This window comes from Candoia aspera, chromosome 8, assembly GCF_035149785.1.
Source record: "Candoia aspera isolate rCanAsp1 chromosome 8, rCanAsp1.hap2, whole genome shotgun sequence".
NCBI lineage: Eukaryota > Metazoa > Chordata > Lepidosauria > Squamata > Boidae > Candoia > Candoia aspera.
In genome coordinates this window covers 3,056,929-3,075,442 of record NC_086160.1, presented here as the reverse complement: position 1 = coordinate 3,075,442, position 18,514 = coordinate 3,056,929, and the positions used below count along the sequence as shown (strand labels likewise).

At 40.8% G+C, this 18,514-nt stretch overlaps 1 protein-coding gene across 2 annotated transcripts in view; it reads right to left on the bottom strand.

Annotated features, from left to right (window-relative positions):
* Positions 1–18,178, bottom strand: part of C1QTNF7 (C1q and TNF related 7) — a 55,005-nt gene extending 36,827 nt beyond the window's left edge. The window contains exon 1 of one of the 2 annotated variants that reach the window (XM_063309632.1): positions 17,912–18,178. In XM_063309632.1, coding sequence (XP_063165702.1) covers positions 17,912–18,020 — 109 coding nt within the window. In that variant the 5' untranslated portion in view covers positions 18,021–18,178. The remainder of the gene's footprint in view (positions 1–17,911) is intronic. The other variant, XM_063309629.1, reaches the window with a different exon arrangement.
* Between the last annotated feature and the right edge of the window lie 336 nt (positions 18,179–18,514).

The following is an 18,514-nucleotide window of genomic DNA, read 5'->3' as shown; positions in this document are numbered from 1 at the left end:
CCTTTGGGGCAGAGTCAGAGTCCAGCCGTGGGTAGTGCCAGCCTAGACTGCAAATATTCCATCAAAAGTTGAAGTCTAATTTGCTTTGTATTCATCTCCACCTCACACAGGAGATAGGGAAAACCACCCTGTGTCTGGAGGGGAAGAATTTGTTTTGTCTTCTTTTCATGACCTAAAACATAGCTGGGTCTGTCCATCTCTGTCCAGATCAAAGCCAAATGTGCTGTTGCTTTATTTATTTGACTTAGCTGCTAGAGAATGTAAAGAAACTGCATTTACTGTCTATGTGTTCATTATGCTGGCATGTTTTTTTGATATGCCTCTTAGAGGACAATCTTTATGAGGAAATGAGCTAATGTGGAAGAAATTCACTTCATGCTGGACTACCCAGCTAGCCACAGGTAGCCCTAGTTCTGGTCATTAAAATAATTGTCTTTGGCTGGTAGCAATCTGGCCAGCTGTGGCCAAGTCTTGCAGTTGTATGGGTGGGGATGGGGGGTGGGGAGAGAACCCTACACTTTAACATCTGGGATTAGACTTGTTTGTTTTTTCTTTTTATTTAGTTAAGTGTTGAGTGCAGTTATAGCACTGAGTTCTCTATGGTTGAGAAAAGCACTAAAACAATTATATTGTTGTTATATTTACTTTCTATATTAATGTGGAAGCAAATCACTGCAAAGGCAAACGAACACTTTGTAGATAACACAACTACAAATCCCTAAAGAGAATGACCATATTCCAATGATATTTCATGTCAAGGATGCTCATAATTCACATTCTTCTATTTCACTATTCAGTGTGGAAAAGAGATTCAGTTATTCTCTCCTTCCTCCAAGTGCCTGGAAGGTCTCCTTACTCTCTGTAATGTCTCCTTCAGTATTACAAAATGTGAAGCACATGAGCATTTCAGGAAAATGAATGTGGCTCAGGTCCGCATCCAGTGTGGAGTTTTTGCAGAGGGAAGCCAGCTTGGGTTCAGGGTTAAACAAACCGAAAAGATCTCAGGGGTCAACGTGACCAAAGACAGTTATGAATATAAATCAGAACTAGGGCTTTAAAAATATTTTAAAAATATTTAAAATATTTTCATATTTATTTTAACTTTTAAACAAACACAAATATTTATTTTTAAGTATTTGTGTTCGTGTTTTTTAACATGTGATGGATGTTAAAACCCCATAAACTTCTTTGGGTGGTTACCTACTTTTGGGTAGGAGATGCCCAACTAACCAGTTCTGGAGGACATGTCCTCCTGATGCAAACTTTGTCCCATCATCCATAGCCATTTTGGTTTGGGCCTCAAACCAGAAGGTATCTCTGTAATGTCCCACCCAAATCACCTTCAGGCCTTGCTTGGGCTCCTTATTTATACGCCCCTGGTGTATAGTGGTTGTCTGCAAGACCACTAGACCTGTATTAAGCATATGTTCACATACAGCACCTTTAAACGTCTTTTTTTTTAAGTTTTCAAAATACCTTTCTTTTTAAAAATTGCCAGTTGAAAGTTGTATTGCTAGTTCAGTCCCAAATGATTGCATTTAAGGCATTCTGCTGTTTTTTACCCACAAGGGATTTTGCATTTTTAATTACTTTTAATTACTTTTTTATTACCAAGCTTTTATTACTTTGGAGGGAGGCCCTGGCATTTTGCGTACTCCATGTGGGCTGTAACCACTCACTGCCAACACAGCCATTCCCTTTCAGCATTTATTGATATATGGAAGCTCAACCCCAACCTGTGAGTTGGGCTATTTTGTGCATAGGTCTTTTCCAGAAGACCAGTAGATATGCGTTGAGAATTAGCCCAAGTCACAACAAGTTACTAAACTGGACCATCTTGACATCAGCAACTTCTCACTCAGGCAACATAAAAATGAAGAGTAAAGACCCCATTCCAGGCACCTCCCCACCCTCACTGAAGCTAGCCCTGCCTGCCCCATTTTAAGGAGAACAGCTGGTGACAATGGGGGGGAAGTGGGGATCTACCAGCTGCTTCTCAGTAAAACTGGAAGGATGGGACCAGCCACAAGCATCGTTACTGAGACAGGCAGAGCTCAGCCACTGGGGCAGTGCAGATCATCCCAGCGCACATTTCTGCTGACGAAGGATTGGAGGAAGGCACATGCACGTGGCTTTGAGGAAGGGCCCACTGGGAGGAAAAGCTATCTTAAATAGGTTTAAATAAATTATTAACCTTTAAGCCAGTGACAACAGAAAAAGTAAGAAATTAAACATAGACAGTAGTATACCCACTCCACCTTTTTAAACAGTCTTCCAGTTGGGATTTCCAACCAGGGGGAGAAAAAAGAAACTTCTTCAAATTCCAAGTTATAAAGGTAATATCTTTCTTTCCAGAAAATGGTATCAACTTACAGTATCAACTGTTTTGCAATCATAATAGTGCATACTATCCACCCCTCTGTTCCTCTTGCTAGAACATGGGCATCTCCAAAACGCAACATGTAAAATGTGGACAATGTTAAAGGGAGCATCCGTGGCACATGAACACAACATATGAACCAAGATTGCCATTTCAGCAGCCCACCTCCAACAATTTGCTTAACCTGCTGGTTTCTTCTGCAAAAGAAATGTAAATACCCAACAGAGATAAAATAATCCGTTTGGTTGAATTATGACTACTTATGGTAAAATTATATGCCTATTTTACCCTGATTCCCTTGTAATGAATAGAAACAGGCTTCTTACTTTTTGCAGCTAGCCTCAGGGCATGGAGAAGTGTCAGCCAAACCCTCTTCCAGTAAGATGCTTCAGCCCTGTGGCTAGTTGTCATAGTTTTGTGTTTCTGCACCATACAATTTCCCATGAGATCCTGGAATTGCTCCCTCAAAAACAGTGTTTCGAAATCCAGTGATTTCCTCATTGTACTCTTATTAAAAAAAACCACACACCTCTGCATATGTGAAAACTGAATATATGAACGTTTTTTCTGAGGACGCTAAACTGAACAAAAGTAATCTAAATGGTTAGAAGTTGGGTGGGAGAACAGTTATACAGAATCTCTAGAGCAGTGTTTCTCAACCATGGCAACTTGAAGATGTGTGGACTCCCAGAATTCCCCAGCCACACACTGAAGTCCACACATCTTCTAACTGCCAAGGCTGAGAAACACTGCTCTATAGGATCCATACTTTTAAATCCTATATATACGTAAACAACCATGTAAAGGCCCATAACGTACCCAGAATACTGTGCAATTCAATAGATGACCCCAAACCATTTGATGCCTTTGGAAGAAAAGACAACTGGCATGTTTCTAATTAATATAGGCAGACAACATTGTAATGAGCTAGAATGCAGTCTACTGGGCCAGAGGGAAATGGGAAATGGGTGGATGCCCCAATTTGCTACCCTTATAGCACCTCACCTATCCCTGGAGACTCTTTGTCCCCTTGTATTTCTTGTCTCTAGTTCTGCATTCTTGCATTTCTCCCAACTGATCTCCCATAGTTGGTCTGGGCTCCATATCCATAGTCACCTCTGGATGGTGAATTATTCACCTCTGGATGTATGAATGAGCCCTTATGGAAGTAACAACAAAGCCACAATGTTAAGGTCACCTCAGATTCAACATTTACAACAGAACTAATTCGCATATCCAGCAACCAGGTCCACCAGAAGGGGGAAGAGAAATCCAATGGCTGCATGGACAAAATGTTCATGATGTATACTGTTTTTACCATGTTAAATGTGTGTGCAAGTTTCTGTTAAATGCAAATTAAGTCCTTATGTCTACATGATGAAATCTCTTTATTATACTCTTCGAAGCAGAAGAGCAATTATCCAAATCTGTTGCTGAGAACTGTAGCTTATATCATTTTAAGAAGAAACATTTCATGACACTGCGAAAATCCCCTCTCCCAGATTGTTGTCATATGCTTTTCTTATCTTTTAATAAAGTCAAAGAGTTCTACTTCAAAGAACAGACGAAATGAAAGATCCAATTCTATGGAATAGCTCAGGTTAAGAATGACCTACCCAATAGGATCTAACGAATCCCAGAGCGAAACAGGTTTCAAGTCCCAGCTGGCACATCTGCAGGGCACCAGCTTGGGGGAGAGTGCTCGTAGCCATAGCCATGATCCCCTGGTGCCTCGGATGAGAAACCGTGTCCTGACAATATCGAAGTTTGATGAGTATACACTTGGAATGTTTCTTTCCATTTTTAACCTTCCAGGCCTTTCCCAGATGTTTTGGCTTATGGTTCAGACTTGGCTTTCCACAGTTTGAAATCAGTCCAAGGAGGGCTGTGAATTTAGAATAGCCAGAGGGTGGTCCTCATTTAATTTAAACAGAGTCATAATTTATCATTACATAATGATAGGGAGTTGGAACTGATTCTCCATCAACTCTTCCAGCAGAGGAAGCTCAAGTTGTACCTGGATGACCTAAGCGCAAACTCAACATAATGTAATCTAGTTAAATGCCCACCATTGTAAAGAGTAGAACATGTCCTGAGGGGCAGTCTATCTGCTGCATTCTCCTACAGAACTCCTGGTGTGGCAGGTGGGCCAAGCCATGCCTTGTTAAAGGTTGGACATTTGTTCTTTTCAACAAGACAGAACTTCATTTGCTGTTCTTTCTTATATGGAAATCATTTCACAATACTTTTACGCAAAAGTAAATGTGTAAATTCAGAATACCACAGAGATAGAAAAGCTACACTGTTGTCTGCCCTTTTTGATACCAGCCAGTGAAAAACAAGCATGCACCTATCTGCATAACAGTAGATGTTGCTTCAGCTGTTCTCAAACAAGAATGTCGCTCTTAAGTCAGCTGGCACTCATGAACTCTTACATGAGCTACCAGGGATTAAAGCTTTACACCCATGCCACTTTGCCCTGTACCTTCTCATGGGATGGGTGAATCTCCATCTGAGACCTGGAAAAGGATCCACAGCTAGCAGGGACTGATTCTGCCCTTGTTCCTCTGTCCTTGTTCACCTGGTGCAGGATCACCTGACTAGGTAGACTTCTTCTAAACAGGATAGGGTGTTTCATTCTGAGGGGAGAACCTTCCTAAGCAGAGTAGAGCTGTTTTTTCAAATCACTCTCCCTAACCTGGAACAAGTTGAAATGGACTCTCCCTAGGCCAACTTTGGGCACAGAAATATTAGAAGGAGTCTTGAATCTGTCCCTAGAAGCAGATTAGGAGGTCTTTGCACAATTCTAGAAAATGCCCTTCTTTATGGTCTAATTTCTGAAAACTAACGATCTTGCTATCATAATAGATATAAGTCTTTTTACGTAATCAGCCACTGCATGTTGTATGTTCTTTTTCTTTCTTTTATGGGAAAGATCAGGCCATTCTGGTTAATAGAAAAGGGTGGTGCTGCAGGACTAATTGCATGAATGTTGCAGGGGTACCATTAATCCATACAGAATGAAAGACCCCAAGAGAACAGAAAGCTGATCCCAGGGGCACACCATGGGACACCACAAAGTCCCCATGTGCCAACAGCACATTTAATTGAAAAGATTTTCCCCGAGCAAAAGTGGCTACTTTTGGGAAACAGCAATAAACGGAGGGTTTGAGTGAATACTCTAAATACTTTTAATTGATACTGATGTGCTTTATTTTACTCTTTGATCAGCATAAGGCAAAATACACATATAGACTACCCAATTAGCTGCAAAATTGGCCTGCCATAGTCTACTTTCACTAGGCATGTGTAAGATATACATAAGATAAATAAATAAAAGTTAAGAACCACTTTTATACTATCAAGATAGTGGCTATAAAATGATGCATAATGTAGACATAAAAACTATGGAATTACTCTGAAAACCAAAACTAAAAGTAAAGATTAATTGAAGGTAAGATTAATTAAAACTAAGCGACTACTTAATTAAATATATGCTAATAATTATAAGTATATGAAAAGTAATAAAGATAATATTCTATGTTAGTCAGAAAACTACCCTCTAAAATTGGAAAACTATAAATAAGGAGGAGATGGGATCATATTAGGGATACTGATTAATGATGGCAGTCAGTTCATTTGCACCAGATTATGCTTGGGGTACCTAGAATTTAGCAACTTTGCAAGCGATGAAGGAGGTGTTGTCTAAGAAAGTAACTAAAGACAGAACAGTCTGTGAGGCCTGGTACTCTGGAGATTAGCAGGAGAATAAAACGACTGTGCATGTGTCTGCAGAGTAAGTGGTAGACAGAGTGCCTGGGAGGGGGGCTCCCTGCCACCTTGACTTTTCTGACTCCCCTGGCCCCCCACAATCCCCTGACGTTCTCAAGGGTTTGAACTTGCCAACCTCGTGCAGGCTCTGGAAAGGGGACATTCGTGTGTCTTTTAGTGGGACCTCACTGGGGGTGAACCCTAAGAACCTGTGTCTCGGGGAAGTGGCCCACTGCCTCCGCAGCTTGCTGAGACAAGGGAACGAAGCGTCTGCTGAGGGACAGAAGAACAATGGCAGGGCAGCAGAGGAGGACGAGGGAGGCAGGCGCTGGAGAGGAGGGAGGGGAAGCGCTCTGTTGGAGCTAGAAATTACCACCCTCCGCCAAAGCAATCCCTGTCATGTCCACTGGAGCAGGAGCCTTCCCAATCAGGTATATTTTCTGCCTGGAAGGATCTGAAGTTCTACCAGCCACAAGGATCAGCTTTATAATTTGAATGGTTTTGACGCTGCTTATTTAACAAGGCAAAGAAACATCAACTCCAGCATGAGAAATGGATTATTTTCATGGTGACATCTTTGCATGCCTCTTTTTAACTTCATCTCCAAGGGGGGGACCCCTCCCCTCTTTCTGGAGAGCAGCGGGTTGGGGGATGCTAGGACTGAATGCTTTTAATGTGCTTAAAAAGAGGAGTTGCCTCTTTTTTTAACATATTAATATCTTATAAACAAAAGCAACTAACACTGTGAGAGCGAAATACTCACTCTGAGTCTTCAGGCACCAATTATCTTGCTGGGTCATTTAGAATATTTTTAACACAAGGTGCTTAGCATTCCTTCTGCTTTAGAAAAACAACAACTTCCTACATCAGCGGCTGAAACTGTGCCACACACTCTTTGGAAATCAGGAGTGAGAAAATCAGGTTTTCACATTTTAAAAAAATTATTTTTTAGTTATTCATCGTGTTTGTAAAGCCGCCCATCTCCCAAAACGTGAATTTGGGTGGCGTGACTCTGGGAAGATGATCTTTGACTACATAACTGTTGATGTTAAGGCTTCTGTTTACAAGCCCACTCCACTTTTCCTTTGGCTTTAGCACGTTCTTATCTTCCTCGACATAGTTCAGATCAGAGTTCGTCAACCTTGGCAACTTTAAGATGTGTGGACTTCAACTCCAAGAATTCTCCAGCTGGCTGGGGAATTCTGGGAGTTGAAGTCCACGCATCTTAAAGTTGCCAAGGTTGAAAAACACTGGTTTAGACATTTTAGCCTAGGACCTGTGAATCATCTGATTTTGCCACATCATCTATTCATTAAGAAAGCGAAATTTCTTAATTGAGATGCATTCCCCTGCTATACACACAGAGTATTTTTTAATTCTGATTTTATTGAACGCATGGACAGAATTCAACAGATCCATGACTACGTCTAGAGAGCTGCTTAATCTGGCCATCAGAATCTCCTGGTTGATATTAGATTCTCCCAATTGACTACTGAGGTCAAGGCCCCACAGAGGGAAAGCTGCCCCGACAGAGGCCACAGAGAAGGACGTAGAAATAATGGGAGCTCCCCTTACTGTTATTATAGAGTGCTCGATCTGGCAAGGGAGAATAAGGAAGAAGCCTTTTTTCCAGCACCACAAGTGCCCTAGTTCGAATTTGAAAACTATCCCAGTCTAAAATTATACTTGCCTTTTTTGCAGCAAAAACATTCTGCTGATGCATGCTCAGTTTGCAGTCAGCTACTGTTACAAGCTCTTTTTCACAGGTTCTAGCACCAATCTAGGTAGATCACGCCCCGTCCTAAGCTGGTGTATTTAATTTCTGTTTTCTTAGTGATGAACTTTGCAGTTGCTTGTTAAATTTTATTTTCTTAATTTCAGCCCATTTCCCTAGCATGGCAGGGCCATTTTGAATGTTTTTTTTCTGTCTTCTAGGGAATTAGCTATCTCAAGTAATTTTGTGTCACCTGCAAATTCGTTATATCCAAGTCTAATAAAAAAAATATTCAGTACTGAAACCTATAGCATTTCACTCATGCTATACAGTACAGTAAGAAGAACCACTGATGAACATGATTTGAGTAAGATTTTTTGAGCCAGCTATGTATCTACCTGTTATATCATTTGGTCCACACCTCACTATCTTGCTAATCAGAATGTCATGGTGTGCTTTATCAAATGCTTGGCTGACAGGGTTCTTTACAGGGTGTGGTCCAAAAAGTCAAGGTGGTAACCACAACAGTGTGACTGCACAAGTTCACGTTGTGACTGTTTGGACTTGGAAATGCATCTGTCACCTCTCAAGGATTGGCCAACCAAATTCTTAAGCAGCTGGGGGAATTTGAGGTGATTCCTTTAGACAATTCATGGAGAAAATCTATCCATGTGGTCACTAAGAGTTGACGACTTGATGGCATCTAATGAATGAATAAATGAATCTTCAGACAGTAACGCCCTGCCCCCTCTTTTTATTTCCTATTAACTGGGAACGTGTCATCTAGAAAAATGTTGCAGAGTACCAAAAAGGCATGACAAGAAATATCAAATAATTGTAATCTGGTTAGGCACCTGGCACATTTAGTGGGGCAGTTGTTTTGGAGATTGGCTTGACACTCTTGGAAATTTGTACCTAATTATACCATTAAAGTTTCTGATTGTTTTAACACTGTACACCACTCAGGGTTGTCATGGGTTGGTCGGCTGTAGATGTTTGATATATAAATAAAATAAAGAATGTCTCTTTTTCCATCTGGTTTAATTTGGAAAAATGAACTGAAATGAGTGATGTGATTGAGCAAATATCAGGTAGCATTTGATCTAATCCTGGGTCTAGCTATACAAAGACCTTTATGTCAGCCTTTCTCAACCTTTTGACCCTGGAGGAACCCTTGAAATATTTTTCAGACCTCAGGGAAGCCCTGCACATTCAGGCTCAAATATAGGCCTGAAGTTACACAATTCCTATATTTCTTTCATATGTAGACCTGTATATATGCATGAACAGTGTTCTTAAACTAAAAATAAAGAATGAAACTTACTTCTTTAATGTGAAGTTGTCTGAATTTGAAATAATTTTTTAAATAAATCATGATCTCCCGGGGAACCCCAAGTGACCTCTTGCAGAAACCTAGGGCTCCATGGAACCCTGGCTGAGAAACCCTGCTTTATGGTCACAATTAGGGCGAGGATTTCTATGACATGTCATATTTTTTCTGGAACCTTTATTTGAATTTATAAGTAAGTTAAAATGTTTTAGAGTAATCTGGTGAGAATTAGATGGTTTTTATTTTGCCTGAAAAGCCATATTTTGACTTTTTAAAGGTGTTATGTCATATTTCTGCTTAATTTTCTAAACACACGTCATATTTTGGTCATTGGCAACCCTCCTGATAAGCCAGCAAGTTCACACCAGCAAAGAAAGTGAGAATTTGCCTGTTTTTTCCTTTTTCTTATTCACTCCCCAACTCAGGGAGGTGTGTTTGTGTGAGAGAGAGAGAGAGAGGGAGGGAGGGAGGGAGAGGTGGGAACAAAGGCATCTCCCCTGACTAGGCCTGAAAAAAGGGTGAGAATTTGCCTGTTTTTTCTTTTTCTTATTTGTTCCCCAATTCAGAGCTCTGTGTGTGTGTGTGTATGTGTGTAAGAGAGGGAGAACAACCTTTTTTAAAATGACTTCAGCAGGCAGAGGCTTCTTCTCTGACCAGGCCTGAAAAAAAGAGTGAAAATTTGTGTGTTTGAGGTGGCGGAGTCACATGAGAGCTGCAGTCTGATTTCAACATACCTAAAAGTTCAGCAAGTATGTTCAGCAAGTATGAAATCACGGCATCTTGTTCAAGAATTTGGGGAGCAGATTTTCAGTAGCAATGGTGATATTTTGTTTTGTAAATTGCGTGAAGTTAAAACATGGCCCAAAAGCATGTTAATATTCAACAACATTGTGACACTGCGAAACACAAGAGTTGTTTAGCAAGATTTACCTTTACTGAGAACAGGCAATGTCTCCTTTTCAAGAGAGCTTCTTCTTCAACTGCAGGTTCATCAAATACCCAGTCAGAATTTTGTAAGGACCTCTGTACAATGATGGTTACTTCAAATATTCCCTTAAGGAAATTAGGTAATGATAGCCTCAGCATTTTTTGGAGAAGTACACCAAATGAATCAACTGTAAGGAAAAATTACATCTCTGCCTGCTATGAAGATGTGTTAGAAAAGGTAAGATCTGCTGTTGACAACAGTAAGATACTGTATGGGTTTCAGTAAATGAAACAAGTGATGTAAACGGAAGATATTATTGGCATTCTGAAATGTGACAAGCCTGGTGAAGTATTTCTTCTAACATGTGAAACTCTACAAAAAGTAAACAATTCCACTATTGCTATGCTCTTTGGCGATTCTATGAAACTACTCTGGCCAGATAGTGTGAAAAGGGGAAATATCCTTCTCTTTGTAACAGATGCCGCTCCATACATGACTAAAGCAGCCAAGGGACTTAAACTTCTTTATCCAAAAATGATCCATATCACATGCCTTGCACATGGTTTACACAGAGTGGCCAAAGAGATTCGAAAGAACTATCCTGACATAGATACGATAATTTCGAATGGGAAAAAATGTTCATTAAGGCTCCACTTCGAGTACAAAAATTCAAAGAAATTGCTCCTACTTTGGCTCTCCCTCCCCAACCTGCCATGACACGTTGGGGGACTTGGCTGGATGTGGCTATGTATTATTTCACAAATTATGCTTCCTTGCAGCGGATAGTTAAAGAATTTGACTGTTGTGAATCTTCCTCCATGAAGATTGTGCAAGATTCCTTTTCTGAAACCTTGGCTGGAAACTTAGCATATATAGGATCTAACTTCAGTGGATTATCAAGAACAATCACCCACCTTGAAACTGTAGGAATGGAACTTAGTGATGCACTGAACATTGTAAAACAAACTGAGAGTGATTTAAAGCAAGCAAAGGGGAAAGTGGCTGAAAAAATTAGTGATAAACTGCAAAGAGTGCTGCAATCTAATCTGGGTTATTCAACACTTTGCAAAATAAGTAACGTTCAAAATGGACTCGAAGCAAAATTTGAAGACTTTGAGCCAGAATTTTCTCCAGATGAGTTTGCTTTTTTCAAATTTGTTCCTATAACCTCTTTGTGATGTCGAATGGAGTTTCTCCAGACACAAGAACATACTGGTGGACAACAGAAGGAATTTTGAGTTTGATAACCTCAAGATGCACGTGGTCATCCAATGCAATTCTGCTGTTAATGAAGACTAATCCAGGGATGACCATTTTACTCTCAAAATATTCATTTGATTCCTTCAATATTAGCACTTCTGCACTGGAAGTGAAGAAGAATAAACCTTTTAATTTGTGTGTGTGTGTGTGTGTAAGTACAGATTTTTAAAAATTGGGTGCTAATTTCAGAAAAATTGTAAAGTCATATTTTTGCTTTAAAAGTCATATTTTTGGTTTAATTGGTCATATTTAAATGGTTCTAAGGCCATAAATGCATATTTCTAACATTTTTAAGTCATAGAAATCCTCACCCTATGATTAGCACACTTAGCTAGGCCTGGATGATACAAAACATCTGGAGATTTTGGTAAACAAAAGTGATCAGAAGCAAAATCACACTGAAGGATTGCCAAGGGGAATGTTCTACCACTATATGTCTTTTTAAAAATGGCATCTTTATTTGAGGGGACAAAAGTTCTAGCTGCATCCCAACTGTGTAAGAGGCCCAACCTAGGGAGTGAAGCCCTTTGGAATACTTGTGAAAGATGGTACATTCATAGAAGATGTGGGAGTGAAGGCATCTCCAGAAGAGCCTTCAAAGAAAGCTACGAAGAAGAGAATTCATGGAGTGGAAAAGTAAGGCTATTTTGTTTATATTTGTCACCTCACAAATGGTATCCTGACCTAAGAAACGAGGGTGCATTTTGTAAGGGATATTTTTTATTTTATCCAGAGTTAGAGTTCTTTTTTTTTTTTACCCAGGTTTCCATTGCTTGAGGTGGTGGTGGTGGTGGAGTGGGATTGACTTCCTCTTGGACCAGTGTCTGCCAGGGATGCAATTCCAGGGAATGAACGGGCAGATTTCAGCTGACTGGGAATAAGGGTATCTGCATGGAGGGGGTCAAAAAAGCCAGGATGATGGCCACTCTTTTTTGGCAGTGCTTTGATTGCCGTCTTTTTGACCCCCTCCCTGCAGACACCCCCCAACGGCAATTCACCCTTCTGTAAAAATAAGAGCAAGCTAGGCTGTAAAGCTGCAGAATGAAGAGATAAAAGTGGGCAGGTCACTCTAACTTGAGCAGTGTGTTACATCAGAGGAGGTTTGGTGTCCAGCTGGTGACTGCAACTTCTTTGTTCGCTTATTTTAATTGCCCCTCCCAGCAATTGCCTGTAGTGGGGGGTTTTACAAGCCAAGACTTAATAATGCAGGGATTTGACTGACTTTGTGCCTGTTTGCATGTGTTTCCCAGTCTTTACGGTCTGGTTTCTCTTCAAATCATATAATCCCACCCTGTAGGAAAGTACATATTTTTATTTTTAATACACTTGCTTACTCTCAACACTGTATCTGATTGCTCATTTCGGGAATTTGTTCTTGGCCAAAAGGCCTTAAGATGCTTGACCCCAAACATTTGGGGGTGATAAGATGGAAATAAGGAGGAAGGATGTTACTCTTGATCCCCCCACTGGAAACCTAACGGAGTAGGGGAGAGTTTTCTTCCATTCCAATTAAAAGGCCTTCCGGGATTTCCAGAGGCCTAAAGGCAAAAACCTAAAGAGCTCATCCAGACATTGGGAGAGGGAGAAGCATGGGGACATTACATGGATCTTGTCTATTTTGACCCTGAAGCAGCTACTCAGGCCAATGTCAACCCATGACCCCAGCTGCTTCCTGGAAGGAGCAGCTGATGGTCTTCTTAACAATACAGGTGTTTGGCTTTGAAAAACGTTGAACTTGAAAGAAAGGGCACGTGCCTCTTAAAATAACTCTGTAAATATTATATTTCATTGGAAAAAGGAGGAAAAACACAGTTTTTCTGCTTTTGGCAAGAAACCACACCTTTCTCTAAATCTTCCTAATTTGGGTAATTTGAGACTAGGTTATGCAGTCAAGGAGTAAGCAGTTCCTGAACTATAATTCTGCAAGTGATAGGAGTTTGGACCGCATGTCTGAAAATACTTTCTGGTTAGATAAAATCCTCTTGAAAATAAGAAAATAACTTACTTTCTATATACATTCCATGAATAGGCTATTAAGGAAGCTATATTGGCAGCTCACAAGTTTGAGAAGCAATAAAAGGTAAAGGTAAAGGTTTCCCTTGACATTAAGTCCAGTCATGTCTGGGGGGCGGTGCTCATCTCCGTTTCAAAGCCGAAGAGCCGGCATTTGTCCGTAGACACTTCCTCTGTGGTCATGTGGCCGGCATGACTAAACGGAACGCCATTACCTGCCCGCCGAAGCGGTACCTGCTAATCTACTCACATTTGCATGTTTTCGAACTGCTAGGTGAGCAGGAGCTGGGACTAGCAACGGGAGCTCACCCCGTCACGCAGATTTGAACCGCTGACTTTCCAATCTTCCGATCGGCAAGTTCAGCAGCTCAGCGGTTTAACCCGCAGCGCCACCACGTCCCCTTCACTGAGAAGCAATAACCAGCTAAAATAAATCATAAATAAACTGAAGACAGCAAGAGCAGAGGAGCACAGCCTTTCCACATGAAAGACCTTTTATGATTAAATCAATGAAAACCCAAGCTGGGTAGGAGGAAATTAAGAAATAAAAAGATCTCTTCATGTCCTCCTTGAGGTATCTTGCTGAACCTCAAGGACATGAAGTAAATTCATCCCTTCTCTGAGGATAAGACCCTACGGCCAGAGGTCACTTCCCTCTTCTTCCCCTCCCCATGCTTCTGCTGGGTTTCAAACAATGTAATGGTTGTTCAGGAACTCTATCTGGTTGACTAAGAAGATCTGATAACCCTGCCTCAGACTGCCTGGAATAATGCTTTAGATGGTTCATCCCACCTGGGAAATCTGCCCCAGGACATCCTATGAAATCTTTTTCTTCTTCCTCCTCTTGGAGGCATTTCAAACTGAGTTCAGAAGGATTTGGCAATGGAATGGCTGGTTGTCTGGCAGAACCATACAGCAGACCTACTGTATATTAGGTAATCTGCCATTAGGCAATCCAGAAAAAGCTGCCTCAGTTCCTGATTGGAAGTACTGATGACCAATAGCAAATTAATAATTGGTTGTTCTTAAATCTATTTTTACAGCCAAGAAGTAGGGTAGAAGTGCCTGTGAGATCCTCTTGTTTGATCTGCTATGGGCATCCTATACAGATCTCATCACAACATTGTGGACTAGAAAGGTCTTTCCCTATAGTATGGTTGGCAGGAGCTGGGACTAGCAACGGGAGCTCACCCCGTCACGCGGATTTGAACCACCGACTTTCCGATCGGCAAGCTCAGCAGCTCAGCGGTTTAACCTGCAGCGCCACCGCGTCCAGGACTACTACTACATAATAAAAGTTGAAATATATAACTATGCCCATTTCATCTTAATGTTCAGAAATAAAGTATTTTCCTTCTGTAAACTGTGCTAGTCAAATGATTAAGTTCAGCTATTTCCAGGATTTTAATTAAACCCTCTACAATTGTTAGTGCAGAAGCTAATTTACAGTAGCAGACCCAAACTGCTTTTTGCAGCAACTAAAATATCTTCCAATTAAAAACAAACCCACACTCTGTCCATCTTCAGCTTTCTGTCTTGAGCAAATTTTAAGCATTAAGCTCCAGTACCCACAAGAATTTAAAGTTTTATTTGTAGATACAGTTGTATACAAATATTTATGCATCCCTGGTCATAATTGTATGTTTTAATGAATCCCTGAAGCAAACAGAAGCTACACAACCTCTACATGGCACAAAATCAAACACATCTTTCTGCAGATTTACTACTCATTATGTGCCGTTGTTTACAAATTCAAAACAAGAAAGTAATTAATATGGCAGCTGCAGAAGTCTGGACACCCTTTCATTCTGCACTTTGTAACACCCTCTTCGGCAGAATTAACAGCTTCCAACCTTTTTCTATTCTTGCTTTTGAAATGTTTTCCCACTCTTTTCCCACAGACAGTGAAGAAACTGAAGCTGAAAAGAGGTAGGATATTTCAGCAAGACAATGACTGGAGATGTATCTCCAGATTGACCATGAAGTATAGTACTTGCGGGGCGGGAGCGGGGTAGGTAGCCATTTTGGAATGGCCTTCACATTCCCAGACTTGGGGATTATTGTTAGTCTGTGGGAGATAACAAACCTGCAGTGCCAGCAAGGAGCAGTAAGAATATTTCTGAGCGAGGAGAACGTTTGCTCACATAAGTAGCAAGTGTTCATTTACATTTGCAAACATACGTTGTGTTTAACTCTGTAGCCCCTAGAGGTCATGCCAGCTGCCCTTCCCTAAGAGGTCCATTGAAACGTTCAATTTGATCGGGGGCACCTAAACTTCCGCATACCATGCACACTTACTTGGACTAAACTCCATAAATGCTGTATAAACTAATATATAGAATTGTGCTACCAGTAGAATAAGCCAGCTTCAAGCCAGGCCACCTTCCCTTGGGCACAATTACCTGGCAGGGGAACTGAACTTTCATTGAGACAAAACGAAATCTCTGGTGTTCCTGAAAAGGATGCAGTGCCAAACCTTTTGCCCATTTTGGTTTGTTTAGTGTTTTAACCAAGGACTAGCTATGGATGATATTTGTGGAGATCGAGGTTAATAAATAGTACAGCAAAGAAAGGATGTTAGAGAAACATTTGCAACCCACGGGGAAAAAAGAGGAAAATTTCCAAAATTCGGTGTAGCTGTTCTTATGTGTGGGTTCCAAATAATATCCCTTCTCTACAACCTAGAAGGTCCTAGCAGGCCACCCTGCTGCCCATGACATCTTTTCCATTGATCACCATCAAATTCTTCTTCTTCTGGTATCTCCTATAAGGGGATGTCTACATAGTAACCATCATTGCAGATGGCTGTAAAGTCCTATATCCACTCCAGTAAAGAATTGGGTATAAATTGTCCTCTCCTAAATACTGGAGAAGTTAACATTCTTTGAAATTCATTTAAAAATGAGAAATTACCCGCTTGTGTAAAGATTGTCAAACCTGCCTAGGTGTGTACACTCCATCGGTATTATATCCATACTGTAGTCATCCTCTAGAGCACAGCTATTATGCCTTCTTGTTAATGAGACTCCTGACAACCCTGTCCAGGATAATCTAATATTGTGATATTCAGTTTCAGGGTATACTGGGGATTTTTAGGTCCCCAGAGGTCTCCCATAGCTGGGCTGCAAAATCTGGATGAGCAGCTTCTTGGGGCAGCCAAGAACAACAGCTTTCAGGATTTCTTGCTTGCCATCTAGAAGTTCTCCAGATGTTTGCAGCCCATTATGCTTCACCTAGGAAAATGCAGTCAGGTTGGAATGTTATTGATTGTACGATCAATTCTTAGGCAAGAGGCCAATTCACTGCATTCCCATCCATGGGGAAATATGGATGGAAGGCTGGAGCCTGAACCAAGGGCTGTTTCTGCAGCGTGCTTTTGAAACCATCCTTGTGTTAAATCCAGTTACAACTGTGCACTGTTGGAGCCTAGACATTTTCAATTATGATATTGAAATGCTAAATTTTAAAAGTTGAGATACATACATTATAAGTACCATTCCACCCGAACTGAGCATTTTTCTCCCTGCCAACATCTGGTTTGGTTTTCTAGCCTTAAATAAAGTAATCACAGAAAATAGGCCTTGGGGTTACCGATCAGGCCCTATTCCCAGCTCCCCTTTCCTTCCCCTTCGCTCCTAATTCCAGAGCTCAGTGCACACACACATGCACACTACACAACTCTCTCCCAGTCGGCTCAGCCTCTTCCACTACAACAGCACTGAGCCAGAGCGACAAAGGGCTCTTCTCAAAAGTAGTCTAACTGGTTTTTAAAACAGTATCAGTTTCAGCTCAGTAATGAAAATGTCTTCCGGCTCCAAGAAAGAAAGCACCAGATTAGACATAGAGAGGAATTAGCAAGGAAGAATGTCCATGCTTTGCAGCCCTTTCAAGAGATTTTGCAGTTACTGGATTCGATTAATGATGCAGCCCCAGTTTATTCCCAGAAAAGAGAAACAATGAATTTCTTCTAATCTACGAAGACGGTGTCTGTCAGGACAGTTCATCTACTTTCTAATGAAATAAGCTAACTTGCCTTAAATTTTATGTAATCTTTGCCTAAGAAAGCTTCATTTTTTGGGTCCTAGCTCTCAATCAACTTAGAATTTAAAAGGGGAATTAATAGGACTAGTTAACCCTTCCTCTTCTCACATAACAACTTGCATAATTAGCAAAATATTTGCATAATACGCAAGCCAGCCTTCTGGGTTTGGGCAACAGGAACGTGGCAGTCGTAAATTTGAAAGAAACAGACAGTTACAAATGTTTTGTTTGTACAACTGAATAATTTACAAAGCTCAGTTTTGCTAGGAGTTAAATTCTGAACATTTATAGCACATAGCTCTCTGTATTATTTGATCAGACCACACAAGTGCCACACAAGTGCTTTTCACCACTGGGTTGCTAAAGCAGCTTTTCTTTTGCACAAACCTGTATTTTATTCAAAGTCCTTCCCCTTTTGCACTTCCCATTAACGGCTTTTCAAAGAGCTTCACAAGAAAGTCACCAACTTCTTACCTTGCTTTGGAGCCACTGGACTCAAATTTTCCAGCAAAACCATCTGTTTTCTTTGGAGTCGCAACATATTTTTAAAAACCCTTAGCAAATAAAGAGGTGCCAAACGCATGCAAGTCCTTCCAAAAACAAGAAGTGTCGTACGAATAATGGCCTTCCCCAGGCTCAGTTTCCAAGTTTTGCAACTGTCTTTTTTAGCTAAATGAACTCCACTCTTTGTCTTGAACTGCAGCCAAAGACTCTAATTTAAAGCAACTGTCAACTTTGCTATAAAGCTTTCAGAAGAGGTCCACACGCACAGCAAAAGGGGCAGAAAATGCTCTTTGCTTCCAAACTAAGGAAATGGTTAAATACACTTAAATACCCTTTAAGATTGCCGCCTACCTGGGAGTAGGCTACCTCACTGAAGTCCGTGGCACCTTTTTTTCTGAGCAGATACTGTATGTCTTCGATTATACCACAAATCTAGGAGACAAAATGTTCTCTAGGCAATAATGCAATATATTATTTGCACATAGTAATTGTTCAGATTGTCTCATGTGAAAAGAAAAACGTAAAAGAGAAATTCAAGGCTTCTGACCAAAGGGGGCATTTATGGTGGGAAGT